Genomic DNA, 27161 nt, shown 5'->3' with positions numbered 1-27161 from the left:
TACTCCTTCCGGAATCCTGCGGGACCGGTATAGCCAATCGATCTCGTATTCGGTAACGTTGGAGCCCATCCAGGCTCCACGAGTGATAGGGGAAGGCTCTCCGCCGGATGCTTGGCCAGAGCTACCGGATGCTTGGCTAGAACTACCGGATTCTAGGAGGCTACTGGATTCTTGGCGGCTACCGGATCCCTGCTGGCTACCGGATTCTTGGCAGCTACCGGATCCCTGCTGGTTGCCGGAATCGGTATCCATCGGATCTGAAGCCGTAGGTTCACCGGGAGATTGTCTACGCCGGCTACCGGAGGGGGAAGAAGACGAAGCAGAGGAAGATTCCTCGCAAGACATGGGTTTGGAGGCGAAAAAACAGAAATCCCACAGTTGAACCCCGCGCGAAGATCTACGAGTAAGAAGAAAATCAAAGAAAAAGAGGAAATAAGAACACTATCAACCCAAGATCTAGAAAACAAGCAAATGGCAAGCAAAGTAAGATTGGCACTAACCTCGAGCGGCGCAGTTGCTGGGGAAGACGTTCGCCGGCGAAGGAGCGGACCTACTGTCGCCGACGAGCACCGTCGACGGTGAAGCGGAGAAGGACGCGAAGAAGCAAGAATGTTGCGGGCGCGACGGAGGTGCTGCGGAAGATTTCCGCACGGCGAGGTCCAGCGGAAACGCGGCGTGAGTTCGCCGGGCGATAGAGCTCAAGCGAACGACGGCGGACGAAGAGCGGCGAAGGCGCAGAGGCGAGGAGTACTGTGCGCGAAGGTTGGGGAATGCAAGAAGAGGAAGAAGAAAGGGCAGTTCTCCTTATAAAGAAGAAAGAAGGTGGGCCGAAAACCGCCGGGCCACGGCGGTTCGCCTCGTGGCCCACGACGGTTCGCACCACGGGCCGCCACGTGGCGAGGAAGTACACGCGAAAAAATAAGAAGCCACACGGAGGCACACACGAGATCCGAAGTGGCTAGTGGGATCCGCAGTGGTGCATTTAATGAGCGCGCGGGAGTCGAAGCGAAGTGACAACTGACACTGGTGCGCCAGTTAACAGTGCGCATGTCACTGACAGGCGCGGGGCCCGAGATATTCTCGACTTCGCCGAGGAAAGAGTAAATGCGAATGATACCGGAGAAAAGAGATGTCGGGGAATTCCTTGCAAAGAGAAATAAAGACAAATAGGGGCAAAGATGCCGGATCCAAGCTCAAAGCCGGAGAGATTAAACCGGTATCCTAAAAACATGAAAACCTGGCATGGTCTGTAGGATAGAATCCGTCAGACTATACCAGCTTCGGGGACTAATGTTGGGGGGATAACCCCCGGTATGCCAAAGGCATGCCAAACCGGATGGTTTGAGCCATCGAGATACCGGTTTAATATTCTTACTGGAGCACGAAAGTAAGAGTTTGGCTAAGTGAAGCTAAGCCGGTATCCCCAAGAGGGGTATACCGGATCCTGGTAAGGAAGATACCGGAGAGAAGGGCCTGTCGGCAGGACTGGTCAAAGATTCTCTTCAGAGCAAGAAGACAAGGATGAGCTAAGCAAAGCGGCTTTAATCAGAGCCCTGGCGCCAAAGAGAGAGATGACGCTGAAAGAAGCCGGAGGACGTCAGCGTCCCTGATTAAAGAAGACTCCGGCGTCATCTATGATTAAAGTAGCTTTGTAAAGTAGTTTGTCCAGTCAAAGATGCCATTAGGGTTTCTTGTTCTGTAAGCCACCCTCTCCCCTATATAAGGAGAGGGGGTACTGCCTTATACAGGCGCGTGTCCACAGAGGAGATTAGACGATAGAACTTGTATCCAAGCACCTGTAATCCTGTTGAGATCAATGAAGCAAGCGATCTAGTAAAGAGTTCTTCCTCTTGTCTCTCTTCTTGCATACCGGCCTTTGGTTGTGTTCTTGAGGAAAGCATCCGGAAGTTCATCCCATCTGATCGCAAACCCTCCCCCGAATCCTCTAGCGTCCATTCGGCCCCAATCTAAGCCATCCTATGGCATCTGTCTGTTCACCACGACGACAGCAGCGGTGATGAAGATGGCGGTGGTGTCGATGGAGGAGCCTTCCGGGGGCACATCCCCGTCCCGGCGGCTTGCCGGAACAGAGACTCCTGTCCCCCAGATCTTGGCTTCGCGATGGCGGCGGTTCTGGAAGGTTTCTCGTACCGTGGTTTTTCCGTATCGAAGATTTAGGTCAGGGACCTTTAAATAGGCGAAGAGGCGGAGTCGGAAGGCTGACGGGGCCACCACACAATAGGGCGGCGCGCCTGGCTCCTTGGCCGCGCCGCCTTAGTGTGTGGGCCCCCCAGGGCCCTCCTCGGGTGGCTCTCGGGTGTTCTGGAAGCTTCGTGGAATTCTAAGATGCTGGGCGTTGATTTCGTCCAATTCCGAGAATATTTCCTTACTAGGATTTCTGAAACCAAAAAACAGCAGAAAACAGGAACTGGCACTTCTGCATCTCGTTAATAGGTTAGTTCCGGAAAACGCATAATAATGACATATAATGTGTATAAAACATGTAGGTATTGTCATAAAACCAGCATTGAACATAAGAAATTATAGATACGTTGGAGACGTATCAGAGAGCACCATGGCAAATATCCCAGATTACATCGACTGGTTACACAGAGCATCTTGTTTAGCAGGGCCGATCACCCGATGTCTGTCCCAAGGCCAGGTCATGCAGCTTTGGTGGTCGAAGCACAGCTTTGGGGGTTCAATATAAGCAAAGTATTCATGGACGGTGGAAGTGGATTAAATCTGATATTTGCAAGTACAGTTAAAAACATGGGTAGTACAGTCAACATGTTGCAGGAGTCTGACACGTGTTTTCATGGCATTATTCCAACTTCACCAGCGTATCCCCTTGGCAGAATGTCATTGATTGTAGTCTTTGGGAAGTCAGATAATTTTAGAAAAGAAAGGGTCGAATTCGAGGTAGTGAATTGGGAATCGCAGTACCACGTTATCTTAGGGAGACCAACTTATGCCAAATTCATGGCTGTACCGCACTATGCGTACCTCAAACTCAAGATGCTAGGTAACAGTTGGACCAATATTACGGTTCACGGAAGTTTCTCTCATTCGGCCAAATTCATGGTTGTTCGCACTATGCGTACCTCAAACTCAAGATGCTAGGTAACAATTGGACCAATATTACGGTTCACGGAAGTTTCTCTCATTCGGATAATTGTGATCAGGAGTTCCAGAACATTGCTGCGAAATTTGGGGTCAAACAGAAAGTTAAAGTTATCGACTCCCCTTCCAATCTTAAGGAAATTGGCGATGGCAAGAAAATGAAACAATTGGATGATTCGACAACGGCAACTGTCCAGTTTGCGGTAGCAGAACATAAAGCCTTGGAGGAAGGTGCTAAGTCTTCGGCAGCTGTTGACAATATTCCTTCGGATACTACTGGTATGATTTTGGCAATGGCTGGCACCTCGGAAACCGCTAAAGCTTCGGAAGGAAAGGTTCAAGAGAAGAAGGACTCTCTCTTATTTAGAGGATATGAGCAGTGTCAGACATCTTTATTCCCATAGGATTTTTTTATCTTGCAATAAGGCTCACTTAAGCCATAGCAGCATTAGCTCATATTATTATCGCATACTTATTAATAAAGGTTCAAATTTCGTCTATATGGTCATTAAAATTGCTCCGGGACACCCGGACAATTTCTCGTTCATACGGTTATTTAATTGCTCCGGGTCACCTAGAAAATTTATCATACGGTTATTTAATTGCTTCGGGACACCTGGACAATTTCTCATACGGTTATTTAATTGCTTCGGGATACCCGGATAATTTTTTACAGTCATTCAATTGCTTCGGGGCACCCGGACAATTTTTTGTCTGTACAATTATACTCAAAAATTATCTTCTGCCAAAGCCTCAAGGAATACGCGAGTGCTGCTAGTGGCAAGGGTAAATAACTTATGAAAGGCCAATGCCGGTACATCAAACAAAGAAGGTACTCAAGAGCAATGGAGTCGAATACGGAGTATATTTTCCTCGATTTACTCGGGAGCTATCGCTAAAAACATACATCTTCGGTTGAAACAAAGTTGCAATTACTACGGGCTCATCAGACCCGAAACATGAGATGATCACTCATTATTTTGCTCCCGATATCTTTCATAAAAACATTACAATATCATTACTCAAACGACTAGTGCATCGAGATTTGTAACTCAGTCTACCAAAACTACTACTTACTATGAAGACAATTTGAGAGATACTAGTATTTTTGTCAAAAGTGGCAAAAACATTATCTACAAACAAAATCTTTGCGAAATTCTTCGGTATATTCAAGAGAAGAATAAAATTTGCAAACGCAACATCCGAACATACAATAACAATTTGCTCTCGGAAGAGGAAGAGTGACACCATTCAAGTGGAATCATATGCTTCGGAGTTAATCTCTAGCCTAGCAGCAATCATGGCGGTGGGATCCTTTACAAAAGGTATAAAATGGGCAATATCATCGTCAGCTCTTGCAATCGCTTCTAAATTTAGAGAAGGATGTTGTGACAACGTAAAAGCAAGTGTTGCCTCAACTCCTGCAAGAAGTTAGCAGTGTTGCAGGAATTTCACTCAGTGGAAACATTGTCTTCCATATCATCTTCAACCCAGTATAGCATTTGTCGAAAAACCGGTGTACTTGATGTACCCGATCCTAAAATTTTGCAACAATGACAGATTTTTGCTTGTCCGTCCAGAAAACTTCTTCATATTGTGAAAGGTTGGTCAAAGAAGCTACACGGTCATGTACTCGCTTGTTCTCTTCGGAAAGATTCAAAGCAATAACTAGCGGATAGCACAATTGCAAAAAAAAATCAGAAGTGAAGGGAGATTTGACTTTCTCAATGAAAGTAATAAGCACTTACAGTTTAAACTGTCTGTGGCCTTCTGTAGCTCGCTTAAAGCATATCGCTCTGCGTCAACAGCCATTTCCCCTTTTTTCTTGATAATGGATGCCATGGCATGGAGATTGCGCATATCTCTCTCCATCTAAGCGATTCGGGTCTTCATACATTGCAGCCGATCATGTTCGGAGTCGCCTGCCGAAGAACCTTCAGCAAAGTAAGGAATACGAGCTACCTGCAAAGATTACATCATCGAAAAGTATCAAAGAATATATATTTACTGCTAAGAATACTCTACTCCCATTGGGAGCGCACAATCGGAAACAAGATCATTGTAATGAACAACGAAAAACTGACAAACACAACTAGCCTGAAATCCATTACAAGAGGAAAAGCCTTAGAAAAGGCACTGTTCAAAGCAAATAGACAAATTACAATACAACAGAGAATTCAAAGAGCTTGGGTCTGTGTTGATGAGCATGGGACAACTCCTCCAGCACTTGACTTATTTGCCGATACTAGTTCAAGAAGCTGAATGGCGCATTTGCGTGCTGATGCCTTGAGGGAACTAAGGTCGATAGCTATACCATCGGGACCCTTCGATAACTCTTTCGTCAACAGTTCCATTTCGGCTTTGAAGCCATGCCCCATCAAAAGCTGGAAAGCAAGAAGAGCACCATAGGTACGGGAGGTACGTTTGAATACCTCGATGGTGCCTTCGATGTTGACGGAGAAAGTATCCGCCAATTGCTCCAGTGTCTTTTGCTAGTCCGCCTTGGGAAGGATCATGGCGTGAAGTCTTGACAGGACCGCTTTGCTCTTTTGAAGAAGCATGCGGATGCGGTCGCTAGACTCGGTTACCAAAAAAATAGGATCAGAATCTGTTGGGAGCTTGCCCGCGAAACCAGAAGAAATATCGGCTGCTTCTGCAAAAATAAGTACATAGGTTGGAAGCCAATAAAACTGAGTATGGAGAATTAGAAAGACAAAACAGTCACTTTACCAAGCAAGGTCGTGATGGTTTTCAGCAACAGATTCTCCTTCTCTTTCTGCTGAACCTGGGCTTCAGCGTTTGCCTTCTCCTCTTCCTTCCATTTCTTCTTTAGCTGATCAAGTTCTTTCTTTAAAACATCTACCTCTCGACGGGCATTGGCACCTATTGTTATTGCCTGGTCAAGCTTGGAGGAATTCGAGACAACGTCCTTTTGGAGCCGAGTGTTGGTAGCTTAGAGAGAGGAGAATTGGGAGGCGAAGTCTTTCAAGATAGTTATGGCAGTTTGAATGCCCTAAAAAAGAACAGCCGAAATAAACAATATTAAAATCAACATATGGAAAAAAGCATTTCTTGAAGTCCACATTTGATTACAAGAAATCAAATGTAGACTCGGGGGGCTGGAAGAGAAGAGATCATCGTCAAGAAAAATCAAAATACTTACAAGTTTCTCAGAAGGAGCAGAGGGAGCAGCCACTGCCGAAGAAATCTATTTCTCCTTCAGAAGGGAAGAAGGAGCCGAAGGAATTGAAGGAACCGAAGGAGCCGTTGGCAGAGCAGAGGCTCCTGATGCTGCGGGAGTCGAACCACTGGGGGTAGCCTTAGCCTTCTTCGAAGGAGGCTCTATAAATCCCTCATCACTGCAATATATGGGTTCATAAGTTTAAAAAGGAAGAAACAAATCAACTTTGAAAAAATAAAGAGAGCTTACAAGTCAAGGAGCAAGTCGTCCTCATCGGCAAAACCGCCGGAAGATCTCTTCGGCGGCTGGGCACTGGTCTTCTCCAAAGCTGCACGAACAAAAGGAGTGCGATCAGCTTCATTGTCATGACTCGACTCAGCTGTGTCGAATAGCGTGTCATCGTAAGCCTTAAGAACAGCAGAGGAGGCTGCAAGACTGGTAATATTGATGTCCTTTTTTGAGAAGGTTTCGTCGATTTTGTTCACTCCCGTATCAGATTCTGCATTGGGGGTGGATTCATTTTCTTCAAGATCTTCATCATCACCCGATAAGTTTGGAAGATGTTTGACAGTCGAGAGGATCTACCAAAGCAATAACAGTAAGATGAGACAATGAAAGATATATTGAATAGAAATACGTACAGAAAATCAGAAGGTCGCCTCAGTTGGCTAGTGAACTAGGTCGAAAGGTTCGTAAAGAGCTATCAAGGGAATCGAGTCCGCCTGACTAAAATAGGTCAATCATTTGACTTCATCCAGCGGTTCTTTACCTGAGAAATCTGCAACGTTAATTCGAGTCTTGTCCATGGGACCCAAGTACAACCACATCTGGTGAACCCTGGATATAACTGGTTGGATGCGACATTTCAGGAACACAGCGGCAATCTCGGTGCCAATCATTGTCTGACCATCAAATTATTTTATCTGGAGCACTTTTTTGAATAGCTTGTCGGCTACTGGTTTTTCTTCGGCTGTCAGTACATTTTTCCAAGACTTCTTTGGCACAGCCTCAAGGACATCAATAAACTTCGGAAGACATGTATCACTATCAGCTACCGACAAATCTTTGAGATAGAACCACTTCAACCTCCATCCTTGGACATATTCTCTCGTTGAAAAGTTAAAATAGTTCACATCTTTACGGATAACAAAGCCAACTCCACTGGTAACAAAGGAACCGTTCTTGCAATTATAACGTTTGACAAAGAAAATTTTCTTCCACAAACTCCAGTGGGGGTCAATACCAAGAAATGCCTCACAGAGGGTGATAAAGATTGCGAGATGGAGAATGGAATTTGGGGTTAGTTGCCAGAGCTGAATCCCATATGAAATTAAAAGTCGACGAAGAAACTCGTGTGCAGGCAAAGACAATTCGTGATACAAGAATGCGATGAACATGACGGAAAAACCAGCGGGAGGAGTGAGACGTGAGGCTGAACCTGGGAGGATGACATTTCCCTCTTCGTTAGGGATTAAGCCGAGGCTTCGAAGCTTGTTCACACCGTGCTTTGTTGTTGTTGAAGCAGGCCAATCGCCGGGGGCGCCCTTGGTCGCCGTGGCAGAAGTCTCTGGCGCTCTACCCTTCGCCGCCGCATCGGTGGCCATTTTGGAAACAATACTACTTGAACCGGCGCCGGTGGCGGCTGCGGAGTTCTTCTTCTTCACCATCTCAAGATTCTTAGGGGATGATGGAGATTGGAACGCGGCGGTGGCGGCGGCGCTGGAGTTTTGGAAGAATAAGGTTAGAGGAAGAAGAAACCAATGAAGAGGAGAATGAAAGAAATAAATCGGTATTTTCCTTTGTATATGAAGGGAAATTACCAGGGACTTGGACCGAGAAATCCGCGGTTAGGTCATGAAGCTAAAGGACAGTTATCCCACTACACATGGAAATCGAGGAGGTGCCTCAGTCAAGGCGCAATGACTAGTCATTTCCTAACTGACTGCGCAGAAATATGGTGGGCCCGTCAGGTCACGTCCTATCAATCGAATCGCCGCAGAGGCCGCGTCATTGATGACGTCAACAAAAGTATCGACTCTACGCTTTTGGAGCATCCGAAATAATTCACAAGGTTGAGTTGTTTGACTTGAGTCTACGCACGGTTGCAAGCATCCGTCCCTAGACTCGGGGGCTACTCCCATCGGAAGCGCTGGACGTGCACCCGATAAAAGTAATGAAGACAAAGAAGAGAAAACCCGAAGATTAGATAAAATCCAGGATCGAGCCCGGGGACTCGATCTTGAGTAGGGAAACGTTGTTTTGCCATTGGTAGTTAACCAGCATCGATCTATCGAGTAAAGTTGGGCTCGTTGCTCCTATCCCTTACGTACTATCGAAACCACATTCGAAGACTTAGAAGACCCGATATAAAAAAATATTGGATGATGAAAACGTTACAGAAAACATCAGTATCTTAATCTTCGAGTAGAACAACTTGAGTCTATCACGGTTGCAAGCATCCGTCTCTAGACTCGGGGCTACTCCCATCGGGACCGCTGGACGCGCACCCGATATCAAGAATTTTTTACAATAAAAGCATCGACAACAAAAATCTACGAGTGGTACAATTTGTGTCTACGCACGGTTGCAAGCATCCGTCCCTAGACTCGGGGGCTACTCCCATCGGGAGCGCTAGACGCGCACCCGAAAATAATGGTTTGGAAACAGTAAAAGGGCATGAAGTTTCACGTTCTTTCGACAGATGAAGATATTCGGATGAAGACGATTAAAGTTCAAGCTTCGGCCAGTCACTCGGGGACTACTAATGTGGGCATTACCCTTCGGGTAACCTATATTGGGATACCTCCACCGGCCCAACCAGGGACTGATACGTCCATTTGGCATCACTATTTATATCATAATTTACTGTTATTCATTGATATATTTCATATTTAGAGATGATACTTATGTTATTTCACCTATGTTGCATGTTTCATGATTATTGGAGAATTACTCACCGAAGTCAGGATTCTGCTGGAAAAAGCACCGTCAGGATACAATATTTCTGAAGATCAACAATTGACGGAAAATATACCGAAGCTCCTATTTTTCCAGATGATAGAGCCAGCCAAAAGGGGAGGCCGAGGAGGGCCGCCATGGGCCCTCCCCATGGGCCAGCACGGCCACCAATGCTGGCGCGCCGCCACGTGGGGAGGGGGCCCACGACCCCCTCGGCCATCGCCCTTTCGCGTACTTCATCTCCCAGAAACCCTAAGGTGCGGGGGGACATCGAGGATAGTCATCACCGCCTCCTCGAGGCGGAAAACAACAGAGAGAAAAGAGCTCTCCGGCAGGCCGAAATCTGCCGGGGAAATTCCCTCCCGGAGGGGGGAAATCGTCGCCATCGTCACCGTCATCGAGCTGGACTTCATTGGGATCATCATCATCATCATCTCCACCACCGAAACCGTCATCTCCACCGCTGCACCTCGTCTCCGCTGTAACATCTAGGGTTGAATCTTGAGTATTTCATAGGGGAAACTCTCCCGGTGTTAATTACTCCTTGTTATTGATGCTATTGAGTGAAACCGTTGAATCAAGGTTTATGTTCAGATTGTTATCCATCATCATATCACCTCTGATCATGTTCCATATGATGTCTTGTGAGTAGTTCGTTTAGTTCTTGAGGACATGGGTGAAGTCTAAATGTTAGTAGTGAACTATGTTGAGTAATATTTAATGGTTTAATATTTAAGTTGTGGTGTTATTCTTCTAGTGGTGTCATGTGAACGTCGACTACATGATACTTCACCTTTATGGGCCTAGGGGAATGCATCTTGTATTCGTTTGCTAATTGTGGGGTTGCCGGAGTGACATCAACCTAAACCCCCGTTGGTATATCGATGCATGAGGGATAAGAGGATCTCAGAGTTTAAGGCTGTGGTTAGATTTATCTTAATTACTTTCTTGTATTTGCGGATGCTTGCAAGGGGTTTAATCACAAGTATGTATTAGTCCTAGGAAGGGCGGTGCATTAGCATAGGTTCACCCACACAACACTTATCAAAACATTGAAGATTAATCAACTATATGAAGCGAAAGCACTAGACTAAATTCCCGTGTATCCTCAAGAATGTTTGGTCATCATAAGTAAATAAACCGGCTTGTCCTTTGTGCTAAAAAGGATTGGGCCACTTGCTGCAATTATTATTCTCGCATTTTACTTACTTGCATTTTATTTATCTGCTATATCAAAACCTCCTGAAAACTTGTCTGTGAGCATTTACAGTGAATCCTTCATCGAAACTGCTTGTCAACACCTTCTGCTCCTCGTTGGGTTCGACACTCTTATTTATCGAAAGTACTACGATACACCCCCTATACTTGTGGGTCAACAGGGACCCATGAAGATTGCCGAATATCAGAAGAAGGCTTTGATACGTCTCCAACGTATCTATAGTTTCTTATGTTCCATGCTAGTTTTATGACAATACCTACATGTTTTGCTCATACTTTATATCATTTTTATGCATTTTCCGGGACTAACCTATTAACAAGATGCCGAAGCGCCAACTCCTGTTTTCTGCTGTTTTTTGGTTTCAGAAATTCTACACAGGAAATATTCTCGGAATTGGACCCCACGAATACAGAAGTCAATATTTTACCGAGACGGACCCAGAGAGCCAGAGAAGGGCCAGAGGGGGGCCAAGGGCCCCCCACACCATAGGGGGGCGCGGCCCATCCCTCTGCCGCGCCGCCATATGGGGTGGGTCCCTCGGGACTCCTCCGAGGCCGCCCTTCCGCCTATATATTCTCCCAGATGCGAAAACCCTAAAGCAACCGGTTCTTCCTCCACGAAAAGTTACGTAGCCGCCGCCATCGCGAAGCCAAGTTCGGGGGGACAGAAGTCTCTGTTCCGGCACGCCGCCGGGACGGGGAAGTGCCCCCGGAATCCATCTCCATCGACTCTACCGCCATCTTCATCGCCGTTGCTGTCTCCCATGATGAGGAGGGAGTAGTTCTCCCCCGAGGCTGAGGGCTCTACCGGTAGCTATGTGGTTCATCTCTCTCTCTCCCATGGTGTGATCTTTATGTGATCATGAGCTTTGTAATCTAGTTGAATATGTAGATGTTACTCTTGTCTATTATGCACTTTAGAGATTACTTTAATATGAACTCAGTAGTCACTCTCCACGGTGTGATGGTGACAGTGTGTGCATCGTGTGTGATTCCTTTATGACGTTGTAGAGCTTGTTTACTCCGGCTTGAGGTGTGCTTTTGTAGCCCTACACAATGAATGGTGTTTGTCATCCAACAAGAGAGTGTTTGAGAGTAGCATTTATTTATTCAATTATGTGATCATTGTTGAGAGTGTCCACTAGTGAAAGTATGATCCCTAGGCCTTGTTTCTAAGCATTGAAACACCGTTTCCAACAAGTTCTGCTACATGTTCGCTTGCTGCCATTTTTATTTCAGATTGCAATTACTACTTATAATCATCCATATTACTTGTATTTCACTATCTCTTCGCCGAACTAGTGCACCTATACATCTGACAAGTGTATTAGGTGTGTTGGGGACACAAGAGACTTCTTGTATCTTAATTGCAGGGTTGCTTGAGAGGGATATCTTTGACCTCTACCTCCCTGAGTTCGATAAACCTTGGGTGATTCACTTAAGGGAAACTTGCTGCTGTTCTACAAACCTCTGCTCTTGGAGGCCCAACACTGTCTACAGGAATAGAAGCGTGCGTAGACATCAAGCTATTTTCTGGCGCCGTTGCCGGGGAGGTAAGGTAAAAGGTATTCACATCCTCCGACTACTAAGCTATTTCCTAGCACTGTTGCCGGTGTGTGAGTGCTCGAAGCTATTTCCTTTAGATTCTGCAATTATATCTTTTTGTTTCTTGTTTTTATTTCACTAGTTAGGCTTAATGGAAAACAACAAAAATATTAGAGATCTTTATAGTATTTATCTTGAGTTAGGACATGAGGTGTTTGAAGAGAAAATTAAAAAACCTATGGAACTTTATATGCATGCTAATGGCAATGTTATTAGTATGAATGCTTTGAACACCATTGTTGCTAATGCTATGGAAAATTCTAAGCTTGGGGAAGCTGGTTTTGAGGAGCATGATATTTTTAGTCCCCCAAGCATGGAGGAGAAAATTTAGTTTGATGATACTTTACCTCCTATATATGATGATTACAATGATGACTATCATATTTTCAGTCCACCCACTATTGAGGAGAAAATTAATTATGATTACAATATGCCTCCTATATATGATGATTATGGTGATGAGAATAATAATGATGGCTATCTTATTGAATTTGCTCCCACTACAATTAATAGTAATGACTATGCTTATGTGGAGAGTAATAATTTTATGCATGTAGCTCTTGATAAGAATGTTTCATGTGATATTTATATTGTTGAGTTTGTTCATGATGCTACTGAAAATCTTTATGAGAGAGGACAATATGGTTGTAGGGATTTTCATGTTACTAAAACACCTCTCTTTTTGCTTAAAATCTTGAAGTTGCGCTTGTCTTGTTTTCCTATGCTTATTGCATTATGCTTAGATGACTTGTTTATTTACAAGATTCCTTTTCATAGGAAGTGGGTTAGACTTAAAAGTGTTTCTTATTTGCTTTTGATGCTCTCTTTTGCTTCAACTCTTATTTCTTGCGAGAGCATCATTAAAATTACTGAGCCCATCTTAATGGCTATAAAGAAAGCACTTATTGGGAAATAACCCATGTTTTTATTTGTTGCTACTGTTTTGTTGTGTCTTGGAAGTTTTTAATACTGTAGCAACCTCTCCTTATCATGTTTATTTCGTTTTTGTGCCAAGTAAAGTCTTTGATAGCAAGTTGATACTAGATTTGGATTTCTGCGCAGGAACAGATTTTTAGCTGTCACGAATTTGCGTTTTTCTCTCTGTAGAAAACTCGTAAAATGCTGAAAAAAATCATGAGTAATCCTCAGATATGAACGCAACTTTCATTCAACTGGAGCTTTTCCATCTGAGCATGTTAAGTGCCTCGAAAACATTCGTCTTTACGGACTGTTCTGTTTTGACAGATTCTGCCTTTTATTTCGCATTGCCTCTTTTACTGTGTTTGAATGGATTTCTTTGCTCTATTAAATTTCAGTAGCCTTGGGTAATGTCCAGAAGTGTTGGGAATGATTGTGTCCTTGCTGAACATGTGAATTTTTGATTATGCACTAACCCTCTAATGAGATTGTTTTGAGTTTGGTGTGAAGGAAGTTTTCAAGGATCAAGAGAGGAGGAGGATATGATATGATCAAGAAGAGTGAAAAGTCTAAGCTTGGGGATGCCCCCGTGGTTCATCCCTGCATATTTCAAGAAGACTCAAGCGTCTAAGCTTGGGGATGCCCAAGGCATCCCCTTCTTCATCAACAACTTATCAGGTCACCTCTAGTGAAACTATATTTTAATTCCATCACATCTTATGTGCTTTACTTGGAGCGTCTGTGTGCTTTTATTTTCGTTTTGTTATTTTCATTCTCTGAATAAAATCGGATCCTAACATCCTTGTGTGGGAGAGAGACACGCTCCGCTTTTTCATATGAACACTCGTGTTCTTCGTTTTTCATGTTCATGGCGAAAGCTGAAAGCCGCATCACTTATTGTTATTTGGTTGGAAACAGAAAATGCTTCATGTGGTAATTGGTGTATTGTCTTGAATAATTTGATACTTGGCAATTGTTTTGAGCTCTCAAGTAGATCATGTTTAAGCTCTTGCATCATGTAGTTTAAATCTATTAGTGGAGAACTACCGTAGAGCTTGTTGAAATTTGGTTTGCATGATTGGTCTCTCTAAGGTCTAGATATTTTCTGGTAAAAGTGTTTGAACAACAAGGAAGACAGTGTAGAGTCTTATAATGCTTGCAATATGTTCTTATGTAAGTTTTGCTGTACCGGTTTATACTTGTGTTTGCTTCAAACAACCTTGCTAGCTAAAGCCTTGTACTGAGAGGGAATGCTTCTCGTGCATTCAAAACCTTGAGCCAAAACCTATGCCATTTGTGTCCACCATAACTACCTACTATGTGATTTTTTTTCTGCCATTCCAAGTAAATTGCTTGTGTGCTACCTTTAAAACCTTTCAAAAATTCATTCTTTGTTTTTGCAATACATAGCTCATGGTAAAGTAGCCTAAAAAACTATTGTGGTAAGGAATATGTCACTTGTGTATCTTAGTTCTTATATGTTGCTTGTTGAGCGGTAACCATGTTATCTGGGGACGCCATCAACCTGTCACCCCTTTGTTGAATATCATGTGAGTTGCTATGCATGTTCGTCTTGTCTGAAGTAAGCGAGATTTTCCATGAGTTGAAATGGTTTGAGTATGCATGTTGTTAGAAAAGAACATTGGGCCGCCAACCAAAGCCATGAATCATGGTGGAAGTTTCAGCTTGGACATTAATCCTCAAATCTCTTGTCAGAATATTATCTGTTGTTGAATGCTTAAAGCATAAAAGAGGAGTCCATTATCTGTTTTCTATGTTGTCCCGATATGGATGTCCTCAAGTTGAGATCTATCAAAATCGAGAAATCAAATGCGATTTATCTCCTTGGACCTTTATACAGGTGGCATAGAGGTACCCCTTTGTGACACTTGGTTGAAACATATGTAATGCGATGATAATCCATGGAAATCCGAGCTAATTAGGACAAGGTGCGGGCACTATTAGTATTCGATGCATGAGGCTTGCAACTTATAGGAAGTTTTATACATAACCCATATGAATTATTACTACCATTGACACAATTGTTTCCATGTTTTCAAAATAAAACGCTCTAGCACATGAGTAATCCCTGCTTCCCTCTGCGAAGGGCCTTTCTTTTACTTTATGTTGAGTCGGTTTACCTACTTCTTTCTATCTTAGAAGCAAACACTTGTGTCAACTGTGTGCATTGATTCTTACATGCTTACTTATTGCACTTATTATATTACTTTGTGCTGACAATTATCCATGAGATATACATGTTGAAGTCGAAAGCAATTGCTGAAACTTAAATCTTCTTTTGTGTTGCTTCAAAACCTCTTATTAAGAATCTATTGCTTTATGAGTTAACTCTTATGCAAGACTTTTTGATGCTTGTTTTGAAAGTACTATTCATGAAAAGTTTTTGCTATATGATTCAGTTGTTTAGTCATTATCTTTTTCTTAGCAAAACTATATACCATTGCTTTGAGTCACTTCATTCATCTCATATGCTTTACAATAGTATTGATCAAGATTATGTTGGTAGCATGTCACTTCAGAAATTATTCTTTTTATCGTTTACCTACTCGAGGGCAAGTAGGAACTAAGCTTGGGGATGCTTGATACGTCTCCAACGTATCTATAATTTCTTATGTTCCATGCTAGTTTTATGACAATACCTACATGTTTTGCTCATACTTTATATCATTTTTATGCATTTTCCGGGACTAACCTATTAACAAGCTGCCGAAGCGCCAGTTCCTGTTTTCTGCTGTTTTTGGTTTCATAAATTCTACACAGGAAATATTCTCGGAATTGGACCCCACGAAGACAGAAGTCAATATTTTACCGAGACGAACCCAGAGAGCCAGAGAAGGGCCAGAGGGGGGCCAAGGGGCCCCCACACCATAGGGGGGCGCGGCCCACCCCTCTGCCGCGCCGCCATATGGGGTGGGTCCCTCGGGACTCCTCCGAGGCCGCCCTTCCGCCTATATATTCTCCCAGATGCGAAAACCCTAAAGCAACCGGTCTTCCTCCACGAAAAGTTACGTAGCCGCCGCCATCGCGAAGCCAAGTTCGGGGGACAGAAGTCTCTGTTCCGGCACGCCGCCGGGACGGGGAAGTGCCCCCGGAATCCATCTCCATCGACTCTACCGCCATCTTCATCGCCGTTGCTATCTCCCATGATGAGGAGGGAGTAGTTCTCCCCCGAGGCTGAGGGCTCTACCGGTAGCTATGTGGTTCATCTCTCTCTCTCCCATGGTGTGATCTTTATGTGATCATGAGCTTTGTAATCTAGTTGAATATGTAGATGTTACTCTTGTCTATTATGCACTTTAGAGGTTACTTTAATATGAACTCCGGAGTCACTCTCCACGGTGTGATGGTGACAGTGTGCGCATCGTGTGTGATTCCTTTATGACGTTGTGGAGCTTGTTTACTCCGGCTTGAGGTGTGCTTTTGTAGCCCTACACAATGAATGGTGTTTGTCATCCAACAAGAGAGTGTTTGAGAGTAGCATTTATTTATTCAATTATGTGATCATTGTTGAGAGTGTCCACTAGTGAAAGTATGATCCCTAGGCCTTGTTTCTAAGCATTGAAACACCGTTTCCAACAAGTTCTGCTACATGTTCGCTTGCTGCCATTTTTATTTCAGATTGCAATTACTACTTATAATCATCCATATTACTTGTGTTTCACTATCTCTTCGCCGAACTAGTGCACCTATACATCTGACAAGTGTATTAGGTGTGTTGGGGACACAAGAGACTTCTTGTATCTTAATTGCAGGGTTGCTTGAGAGGGATATCTTTGACCTCTACCTCCCTGAGTTCGATAAACCTTGGGTGATTCACTTAAGGGAAACTTGCTGCTGTTCTAGAAACCTCTGCTCTTGGAGGCCCAACACTGTTTACAGGAATAGAAGCGTGCATAGACATCAGGCTTACGCGTCGACGTCAAAGGAAATGACTCATACAAAGGAAGATACTTGAAGGACAAGGAAAGGCAATGACGAAACAAGGAAACTTTAGACTATGACTCTTTGTACTCTAGTCGAATCCGGACAGATCTCTCGGGACCTGGCCTAGTATATAAAGGCCAGGAGAGGATCTGCCGGATCACAAATTACACGCATAGAACCATCACAACGCAACGCTTAGAGCTTAGAACCCTAGCCTCTCGGCGAATCCATCGTAGTCCTTCGTCTACTCATTGTAACCCAATTTAATTTTTCGATAATCAAGATCAGACAAGCAGGAAGTAAGGGTTTTACCTCATCGAGGGCCCCGAACATGGGTAAATCTCTCTCCCCGTTTGTTCGATCACCGATGTCTCGTGCTAGCCTGCAGGATTCCATCAACCCTAAGCCCTCATGGTGGGCATTACCGGGGAGCACCCCCGACACCCTCTTTTGAGAAACGGGGTAGTACTCACTAGAGTCATCGCTGCGGTGCAAAGACACTTTACTTTGAAAACCTAGCTCAAGACCTCCTGAGGGATCCCATAATGTTTGTGGACCAATGGTGATGGCAAAATTAAAGCTTGTGTGTATGTTGGCGAGTCTTATGGTGGGTTCCACCAAGGGACGCTCTCTTATCCCCTCTCCTCCCTGATTTCTCCTGTAACAGTGCGCGCCCCCACCTCCTACCTCCTCACTGCCTCTCCTATCTGCCTCCTCCTCCTGTGCTACCTATCTGGAGTCGGTGACGCCGCGACAACTACTATGGAACTGCAGTGAAGAAGAAGGTGATGTTATCATAGAGCGAGGCAAAACCTTATAATTACGGTTTGGGGGTGGGGGTTAGCTGACACCGAGAAGAAAGGGTTGCATGGGGCTTAAAGGGATGGTCGGATATTAGGGAAGGGTGGAGGGCGCGCGCGACGCTGACTGCCGTGAATGTGGTGGCCAAAGGTTTGGTTGGTGTTGACAATGGGGGGAATGGAGGTGCCTCCTCCTCCTCCTCCTCCTCCCTCCCCTTTCAACAACAAGACGATCTTGTTGAAAAATTAATCTACCTAGACGACCGTGATTTAGCCGTGCGCACTAAAGATGCCCTTAGAGTTTACATAACCTGCGAAGTCGTTTTAATGTTGAGTGCGGTGCGGAGTGAGTTAGCGTAGGTGACCTAGGGATGCAAAGTGGCACCCGATCTATCCCGCTTCGTACTTAAAACCGGTTATGCTAGCTGTACATTGTTTTAGCAAATTAGTTCAGTTTAAATTTTTGAAAAATGATTTCAGTCCTTACGTGGGAGGTTCGGTTGTTGCAAGTTGAAACCTAATGGGAGCTAAAAGTTTGTTAAACAGTTCAAGTTTAACCCCGCGAGATAGGCGGTTTATCCACGTCGTCATAGCGGGAGGCTAGGGCCGTTCAAAATGTAGGAGTAAAACGCAGCTCAAGTTCATCCACGTAGGTCCGTTCAAAACGTATCAGAAGAAAATAGAGAACTAAAAAGCTGCGCTCCCCGCTGCTCGCTGAACTACCAGTACCATCTCCCTCCCATGGCCGCGCCCGCCCTCCTCTCCCTCTCCCCGGCCGTCTCCAGGCACCCGCACCTCCTCTTCTCCCACACCCACTCGCCTCGCTGCCTCCGCCTCGCCCCACCCGCCGCCTCTTCCTCCCCGAGCGGCGGCGGCGGCGGCGGCGGCGGCGTCTTCCTCTCGCCGACCGCGCTCTCGCAGCTCGACGCGCTCGCCGCCTTCCGCTACGCGCACTCCTTCCCGCACGGTAGCCTCACCGTGCGCGCGCTCACCCCGGAGGACGACGCCGAGGCCGACGCGCTCGTGCGCCTCCTCGCATCCTCCTTCTCCGAGGACGTCAGGTGGGCTCCCGCGCAGCGCTACGCCCAGCTCCTCGCCTTCGTCATCCGACGCTACCTCCACGAGCGCCGCGGCCTCGCGCCCCACGCCGCGGTCCTCGTGGGTTTCTACAAGCCCGCCGTCTCCGCCGCCGCGGAGGGCGAGGACGACGAGGGGGAGGGGGAGATGGCGTGCACCGCCGAGGTGTCGCTGGACGCGGTGGGCGCGCCCGGGGCGCCGCCCACGCCCACGCCGCCGCTTGACTTCCCTTACATCTGCAACATGACTGTCAAGACCTCCTTCAGGAGGTAACGGATAATGCTCTCCATCCAACCGCCATTTTGCCCACCTGTTTATTTCGTAAAGAAGAATAAATACGTATATAAATGATCTATATATAGTCGACTATGAAGGGGGTTTTCCTTGGAAGTATGAGCTATGAAGCGCCTGAATAAACTAGGGATCCTTCAGGTCGGAATTAAGATGTTGGGTATAGAGTTAATCGTCCAAGACGGTTCCACAAAACTAGGGACCATGAAACATTTCAATAAAAAAATATTAAGCCAATTGTGGCATGCGCATCCTTCACAGAATGGAGTCCCAGTCCTCCTTCTAGATTGAACATGATGAATGATACGGTTTTACGATAACATAGTCCCGTGCATCGTCAATTAGCTATCCAAATCAGATCGGACTGAAACATAGTCGTTAGGACCAACAAGGCGCGGCCATTCTCCGTCGATTTTCCCTGGTCCCCCTCATCCGGTTATCAATCAGGTCCGGCAAGTGAGTAGAACCATGAATGAACAGTTGAATGCTTGGGTGTAGATTGCATTCCTCGTGTGTTAGGTTTGTTGGTTTTTAGCGGCGGCATCTCGACTGTCGAGGCAACGTCGTATGGAATAAGAATCTCCCGCCTCTATCTCTATCACGGTGTGGACTCAAACTAAGCGGTGTAGATATTTTATCTTTCAGTTATCCTGAGAATTTCTAGATGTATAGATTAATGTGGGGATTTTACCTCTCCAAACGAAGGTGCTAGTTTTGAGTTTCATTTCCTGTCTAGACATACACGAGTCGGTTGCAAAATTGATAGGTTTAATGCCACATGGAGCACATTCATCTATATTATGTTTTCGATATTGCGTTCTATTGTTTTTCTAAAAAAGAAATCTTGTTTTGCTCACCAGGAGAGGAATTGGAAAACAACTTCTTAAGGCATGTGAGGATCTGGTTGTCAAGATGGATGCTAAAACACGTGTATATCTTCATTGTAGAATAATCGACCAAGTTCCGTTTAACATGTACAAAAAAGCAGGATACGACATTGTTCAGACCGACAGTATTTTTGTTTGGCTGAGTCTCCAGAAGCGCAAGCACTTGATGCGCAAGGAGTTACCGCAAGTTTCTGTTGGCAGTGAGTGTACAACAATAGAATTTGATGATAACATTTTGACAGGCTGAACATGCAATAGCGCCATCAGGTACACATGAGTTAACTCTTATGTATAAATCTATGCTTCTATTTCGACGCTAATTGCCGTGTGCATTTTTTTTTTTTTTTTGCGAATTCATGTGCATATGGACTATTGTATTGTCCTTATCAACTGGCTATCGTAAAATGGTTCTCAAGGAGATGTGTTCACTACTTGACTTTACAAATCTAAGTACTTTGGAACATTTCTTGACCTATGGTATAGCTAATGTGCTCACCGATCAGAAGTGGTAAAGTACATAACTCTGCTGGTTTGAAAAATTGGTCAAGAAATGACTTAGCGAAGTGTGGGTTGAAGTAGATTTTCTGGTTCTTTCCTTCGTAATCTTTCAACATACATAACTCTAATGATCACAAGTAACAGTCATCGCAGTACACAAATATCATCTTTCTGCACCAAACCAAAATTGTTGCAAAGGAGAGAAATGAGTTTGAATTTTGACATTGTAAAAAAACAAGAATGAAAATAGGGACTCGCTGGTGTCTTACGGATTAGCAGAAGTCCCCGCGTCATTGCCCTTCCAAGTTTTTCCTATATTTGGTAAGCACAGCAAGTAATAACTCATTCCACGTATCAATTGGTCCTGGCAGGCACCAGTGCGAACAGTCACTGTAACCATTCATCCACTGGTTGTCCCAATGGAGCCCTGGGTGTCCATCTGGTCTCATAGACATAGCTTTGGTTATATCTAAAATCTCTATATTCATCCCTCGCTTGTGGTTATTCTCCTTCTGTGCCCTGTTGGCTTCCTCAACCTGAACGTTTCTTATTTCCAATTCACCTGTACCAGTCATCGCTGTTCCTTGTCCCACGGGTTCAGTTCTGTTGCATGTTCCTCCAGTATTCCAGTCTCCATTTTCAAAATGTGCCGTTGTTGCTGTCCTTACCACTGTTAACTGAAGTCTGGACTCTTGGTGGCTGTCCAAGTTACTTAGAGCCGTCCTAAACGCCCTTTGAATAACTGAAATGACGCTGAAATTTGTGATGTTATCCTCTGAGCAATATATGCAACCGATGAGCTTCCCTTCTTCATAGAGATAATTTTTTCTGAAGAACCAGCGTGAACCAGATAGAACTAAGATATTGATCTCATTTAAGTTTGCAGCTAATCTTGCATCAAGTTTATCTAAGTGCATGTCATGTGATTCGACTAATGTGCCATTGATCTCTCTTTGAGATTCTTCTACTAGAAATTTGGTCCACAGTGCCATGAGAGTGAAGTTATGAGATCTGAAGTGCCACGTGATGAATTTATCTATAGTGTCACTGTGAACTTTTATTGGAGCTTCTACCTGCGTAAGTTTGTACAATAAGTTTCAGATCTACTTAAACTAATAGGATAAATGTTTCTAGATTTCTAGGTAAGTAAACGAATTAACGTTTTCAACTGCTTTGGGTCATTGTAGGTTCTGCGCATTTCAAGCAAATGAAACAAGAAATAATTTTTTTTGAATGTTTAAGTTATGTCATTGAATGAATGCTCCAGCAGATCTGTGATGCCGATTAAAATCTTTATCATCTTAACCAATACCAGTAGCTTTTTATTTTCTTTCCTGGCAACTGAAATCAGGGATTTTCCTGCCCCTCTATGGTCTTGTCAAATAATGCCTGCCTGCTGGATCCATATATGTACACAGAAATTGCATAGTAAACTATACTATAAGTAATTTAATATCAAGGTCTGTAGGGAGGAGTGATGTAGGCATCGCTAAAGCTTCCATATTTCCATTATCTAAACAATAGCATTGCTGAACACTGCTTACTCACCTGCGACAATAAACAGAGGAGTGACTCCATCTGGTTCCGTCCAACTGAATCCCCGGCGAAAGCCAATGTCTTCCCTTGGACAATATTTAAGAATAGTTGGGGTTCAAACCTTGCCATATCACAGCCCTGTGGCTTCCACCTCCAGTTTACATAGTCCATTGGCTTTCCATACTTCCCGCAGTTCTTTGAAATTGGCATCGTCGGGCATGTCATGTTAGTATAGATTGGGCCTCCCAAATCCCGGACCCATGTGCCATTGAACAGATCGCAGTTGTCATTGTCGCTGGGACCTAAACAACAGCAAAATCACCATGAATTTCTTTGAAAGAAAAGCTTCCTGTGCTTGATACAATTCAAACCCCTAGCACTCTTCTTCTTTATCCATAGTTCAGCGCCGCATTGAGCGTTCAATTTCCGGAGGCAAAAGCTCTCCTTTATGTTGTTTACTCTGTCTATAAATACAATACGCGACCATTTTCTCTTGGCTTAAGTCAAACCGATTTATCTCTGACCAAGTTCTCAGAAGCAAATATCAACATTTACAATACCAAATCCATGCCACTATATCTATCACGAAATATATTCTCATAATATATCTATGTGTATTGTAGAGGTTATATATTTTTCAATGAACTTGGTCAGACCTAAATAGCTTTGACTTAAGGCAAGAGAAAGCGGCCTTGTATGTAAATAGATGAAGGGAGTATTTGTTTTGGTACTTTGTCTACATTGTAAAGGTTTGTTTCTTATCCTTTTTTCTCCTTTGCATAAACTAATCCTTTTTTTCTTCTAAATGGGGAAATATCGCCCCAGCTTCTGCATCCAAGGGATGCACACGGCTTTTTATTAGATTATTCACAACACCTTACAAGAGCAATACAAAAGATCAAACTCGAAGCCACCTCGCTAAACCTACAGAGGGATGAAGAGGGTGACAATTCACCAACACACATCAACCAAAAACCAAATGCCTTCCCAGGCTGCCCAATAGTAGATGAGAAACACATCCGGTCAAACAGACTCCCAACATACGCCAACGCCTACGCCATAGAAGTTGCTACCGCCGTCTTCTTCGACTCCATCTTCAAGAGAGATCATCGCATCGACCATGCCAGGCCTGCCATCGACGCCGCCACGGCGCCAGACGACTCCACCATCCTGCGCGAGTCCATCACACTGCATCCGTCCCGAGACACCACCTCACCGTGCCGCGGCGACTCGACGACGCCGACACAGCGAAAGCACACCGCTCCACCTCAGCACCACCGCCATCCATTGTCTGCTCCAAAAACGATGCCCCCAACAGGGAGAACGGCGTTGCGCGCCGCCATCGTCCGATCTGGGAGACCCGGGTCTAGGATTTCCCCCGGAGTAGCCCAGGTGAAGAAACGCAGGCTGCAGAGACAATGGGGCCTTCAACAAGGTAACGACGAAGCACGCCGCCATCATCCGCCATGACCGAAGTCCGGTCGGCTTTCACCGGCAGCTGCGCCTCACCATCGGGGGCTAGGCGACGGATCGCGAGATCCGCCACAGCTAGCCACACAACTAGCCGATCTCCTCCGGTGAGAGAGAAGACCACCACCGCGGTGCCACGGTCAGTGGCACCAGACGCCCGCCACCTGCCACTAGGTCGACGGCGTCACCGCCATCCAGGGCCGCTGCCCTTGGTGCCTTGGTCCCAAACCTTGAGTAGGAGCAGTGCGAGATCCGTCTCCATAAACTAATCGTACGTAAGAACTAAAAAAAATCCTATAAATACACTATAAATATTTTTTTTTTTTGATAAAGACTATAAAGATCATCTGAGAAGTGATACTTGGATCTAAAGTGTCAACCATGCTTGGTATGTGGTAAGCATCTCTAGTCGCAAGCTTCCCTACTGTACTATTTGAACTTGGTAATATCGGTATGGAACAGGGAGTTGGTATCTTATTATGCACTTCATTCATACTGGTAATGAAAATAAGTACAAAAAAAGTTGCCCCCTCCCATCCAAATTACTTGTCACGGATTTAGTTCGAGGGAGTAGTATATCCACACAAACTAGAGAAAGAAACTGTATTGAGGGTGTTGAATGAAACAGAATGAGTAAATAAACGCTAGCTAGAGAGCAACTGAGCAAGAATCATACCGGCTATGGACGTCTGATGAGAAGTCTGAGTTGGCTCTGGAGAGCCATAGACAATCTGAGTCTGATCCGGATAAATGTTTGAGAAAATAAGAAGGAAGACCATTGTGCTTAGTACCAGTGCAACTGTTCTTCCACCAGGAAGTATTTGCCTTGGTTTCCTGAGGACGTCTGTGCCATACTTTGGACGAGGAATAAATTCACTTTCCTTAGCCATTGGTTTTGGCAAGGCTACGGTTGTGAGTATTACTATCCGAACTAGCATGCCATATGGCCACTTATAGTCATAGGAAAAGGTACATGTGGGGTGGGGGCATGGTGGAGGGGAAGGGGGTGGTGGACAAGTGGTGGTGGTGCAGTTGATGCTATCATAGACCATACTACTCCGTGTGTTCACAAATATAAGATGTTTTAGAAATTTCAAATTAAACTAGATACATAATGAGTAAATCTATACGCTAAAAGTAGACTAGATGCATACTAAGAGATGAATCTACAAAACGAAAACATGTTATATTAGTGAACAGAGGGAGTGCTATATCTTTACTATTCTTGTGCCAAGCAAACTGTATTTTCTTCTCTACTATTCCCTCCGTTTCAATTTATGTTGCGCATGATTTTACGTGAAAGTCAAATTTTGTAAAGTTTGATCAATTATAAAACAAAAATTATCAATTTTTATAATATGAATTCAATGTGATTAGAATTATGATGAAATATATTTTCATATTATATACATTTTGTATCATAGATAGTAATTATTTGCTATATAATCGATCAAACTTTGTAGTGTTTGATTTTGGGGAGTGGTGTTTTGGAACATGGGAGCATATGCTCCCTCTATTTTGAAATTCATCTTACATATATTCTGAATTTCAAAAAACTTGAAACGAAAAATTCGCACGTACATCTTCACGTGCTACGTGCTCACAAAGTTGTTTCATAAAAAATAGACTTGTCATGTGACGTGTGTAAAAAAGACAAAACTCAGTGCTAAAAATAATGCTTTTTACAAGATAATTTTTCTCTTTTTTATATAGAACACAAAAAATATTGATTTTTCGTGAAACTTGATGAATGCACATATATTATGGAGATGTACATGTAGAATTTTTTGTCAAAATTTTTCGACAACTCGAAATATAATTTGTTGGTATAGGGAGCATACGCACTCGGGAGCCGAATTGAATTTCTGTTGATTTTGACTAAAGGTTATACGCAACATATTTTAGAACAAAGGGAGTACCTAGAATAAAAGATTTTAAGGTAGGGGTGTAAACGGATATGATAACTTTCGCACCGAAATCGACACCGAATCCGTTTTAAGGTATGCATATCCGATTTTAAACCGGTGGATAAGGATATACGATTTCGAAGTGGTGCTTCAGATACAGTATAGAAAATAACATGCGGATATGGATTATCCGAAACTTAATTAGGCTAATTCGAAGATTTTTAACCGGATAATCTGATTTTTAAGTCAAAAGCCAAATCCAATATTGCAAGGTTAGTAAATATTGAGTTATCAGATTCATTTGGCGAGCACCTTTACCTCTAAATTTCTATAAATGCTTGAGTTTTAGCGTATTGCATTTCTTTTTTCTTAACTACACAACATTTAAAATTTAAATCTCTCTCAAGATTTGCAAAAACTATAACTATTTACTAATGACATCATATATCCGACTATTTTTGTTTCCGGTCCGAATCCATCCCATTCCAATTCGAATTCGCGGTCCGGTATATCCGCATACGAATCCAAAACCGATCAAAATCTGCTCTAATCTGAATTCGAGAAAAATATATGGTGAAAGATATGGTATGACCACGGATCTCATCCGTTTACACCCCTAAAGGTACATGTGGTTCCCAACTCTTGAACCTTTTACAGTATTATTTTAAAAAAGTTATGAGCAAAATCTGCTCCAATCTGCAATTGTTTTAAAAATATATTTTTGAGCGCATGCTCCACAACACGTGGGCAATCATTGCTAACACACATAGTATACGTAGTACCTCACGAAAAAGGACGGACGGAGGCTGCGGAGTGGACGACCACGCACAGGTCGTGTGAGCCGCGACGACGCAATGATCATCAACCCCGATTACTCGTCCCATCCTGGATCCACGTCCCCTCCACCCCTTCGCAATCATCTTCCTCATCGAGCTATGGGTGTGTTTGAAACTTTGAATCACAACTACCGAGAACATATCTAATGTTACATGAACCACGTCTGGTTACATGGCTATTGTGTGTTGTGATTCCACGACAATCTGGGCCGCTCCATCTGAGCCAAGGGACAGGGAGAAACCGCTCCGTTTGAGCCAAGGGAGAAGATTGAGCCCATCAGTGCCCCCAAAGGCCCTTTGGGAATTCCTAGCCAAAAAAACAGCTTTCATCCGAAGTCTCTAAATGCTGACCAGAGCAAATGGAGTCCTAAATAGTGGCTGGCACTCCCAATCCAATCTCTCCGCTTGGGATCTTGTGGGGGACTCCGGCAACTCAAAATCAAACTGTAGATATAAAAGACCCCACCGGTCAGCCTTACTGCCACCTACTATAACATCGCATGTTTCAATGTTAGAAATAGAGATAAAACATGTGTATATTGCATTCATGTATAAAAAATCTGAGAAATTTTCACGCTTTCAAATAAAACTTGTCACAGTGACTGGAGTTTCACTTGAATTGACGAAATTGAAGTAGATCATCAAGACAAGCTATAAACTTCAATGTGACCATTGCTAAAATCCTGTTTTTGGTAGAGGTGCTTTGATCTAGGGGTTAGATCAAATAGAGTATTATATAAGGATCAAATATCAAATCTTATAAGGGATTATAATATGGTATTACTTGCAATAATTTATGAATCTTATTCAACTAAAAATCAAAGAACAAGAAAATTGGGGAACCATTCTTGACTTACCTTTTTCATGTCTTAAACAAATAAATGTTCCTAACATGACCCTCATGGTATCTC

At 44.0% G+C, this 27161-nt stretch overlaps 1 protein-coding gene and 1 long non-coding RNA gene across 2 annotated transcripts; one reads left to right on the top strand and one right to left on the bottom strand.

The window, feature by feature from the left end:
* The first annotated feature begins 18439 nt into the window (after positions 1-18439).
* Positions 18440-20323, top strand: LOC127335171 (GCN5-related N-acetyltransferase 5, chloroplastic). The gene is made up of 2 exons (XM_051361764.2): positions 18440-19094; positions 19977-20323. Exons 1-2 carry the CDS (start codon positions 18490-18492, stop codon positions 20248-20250), a joined length of 879 nt encoding a protein of 292 aa, XP_051217724.1. The 5' UTR covers positions 18440-18489; the 3' UTR covers positions 20251-20323.
* Positions 20324-21429: 1106 nt separating this feature from the next.
* LOC127329211 (uncharacterized) lies at positions 21430-24384 on the bottom strand. The gene is made up of 3 exons (XR_011752439.1): positions 24184-24384; positions 22050-22339; positions 21430-21574 (listed from the first exon to the last, which is right to left on the bottom strand). It is a non-coding gene; the product is annotated as an uncharacterized lncRNA (long non-coding RNA).
* Positions 24385-27161: the final 2777 nt, after the last annotated feature.

The sequence above is a fragment of the Lolium perenne genome, chromosome 2, assembly GCF_019359855.2.
Source record: "Lolium perenne isolate Kyuss_39 chromosome 2, Kyuss_2.0, whole genome shotgun sequence".
NCBI classification, from domain to species: Eukaryota; Viridiplantae; Streptophyta; class Magnoliopsida; order Poales; family Poaceae; genus Lolium; species Lolium perenne.
Note: the sequence above shows the minus strand (reverse complement) of the source record. Positions and strands in the feature narration are given on the sequence as shown.

Bases quoted from the DNA above. Each gene is read 5' to 3' on its own strand.
- LOC127335171 (XM_051361764.2), top strand. From the start codon at position 18,490: ATGGCCGCGCCCGCCCTCCTCTCCCTCTCCCCGGCCGTCTCCAGGCAC. The intron at 19,095-19,976 runs GTAACGGATAAT...TTTGCTCACCAG, and splicing joins GTCAAGACCTCCTTCAGGAG to GAGAGGAATTGGAAAACAAC.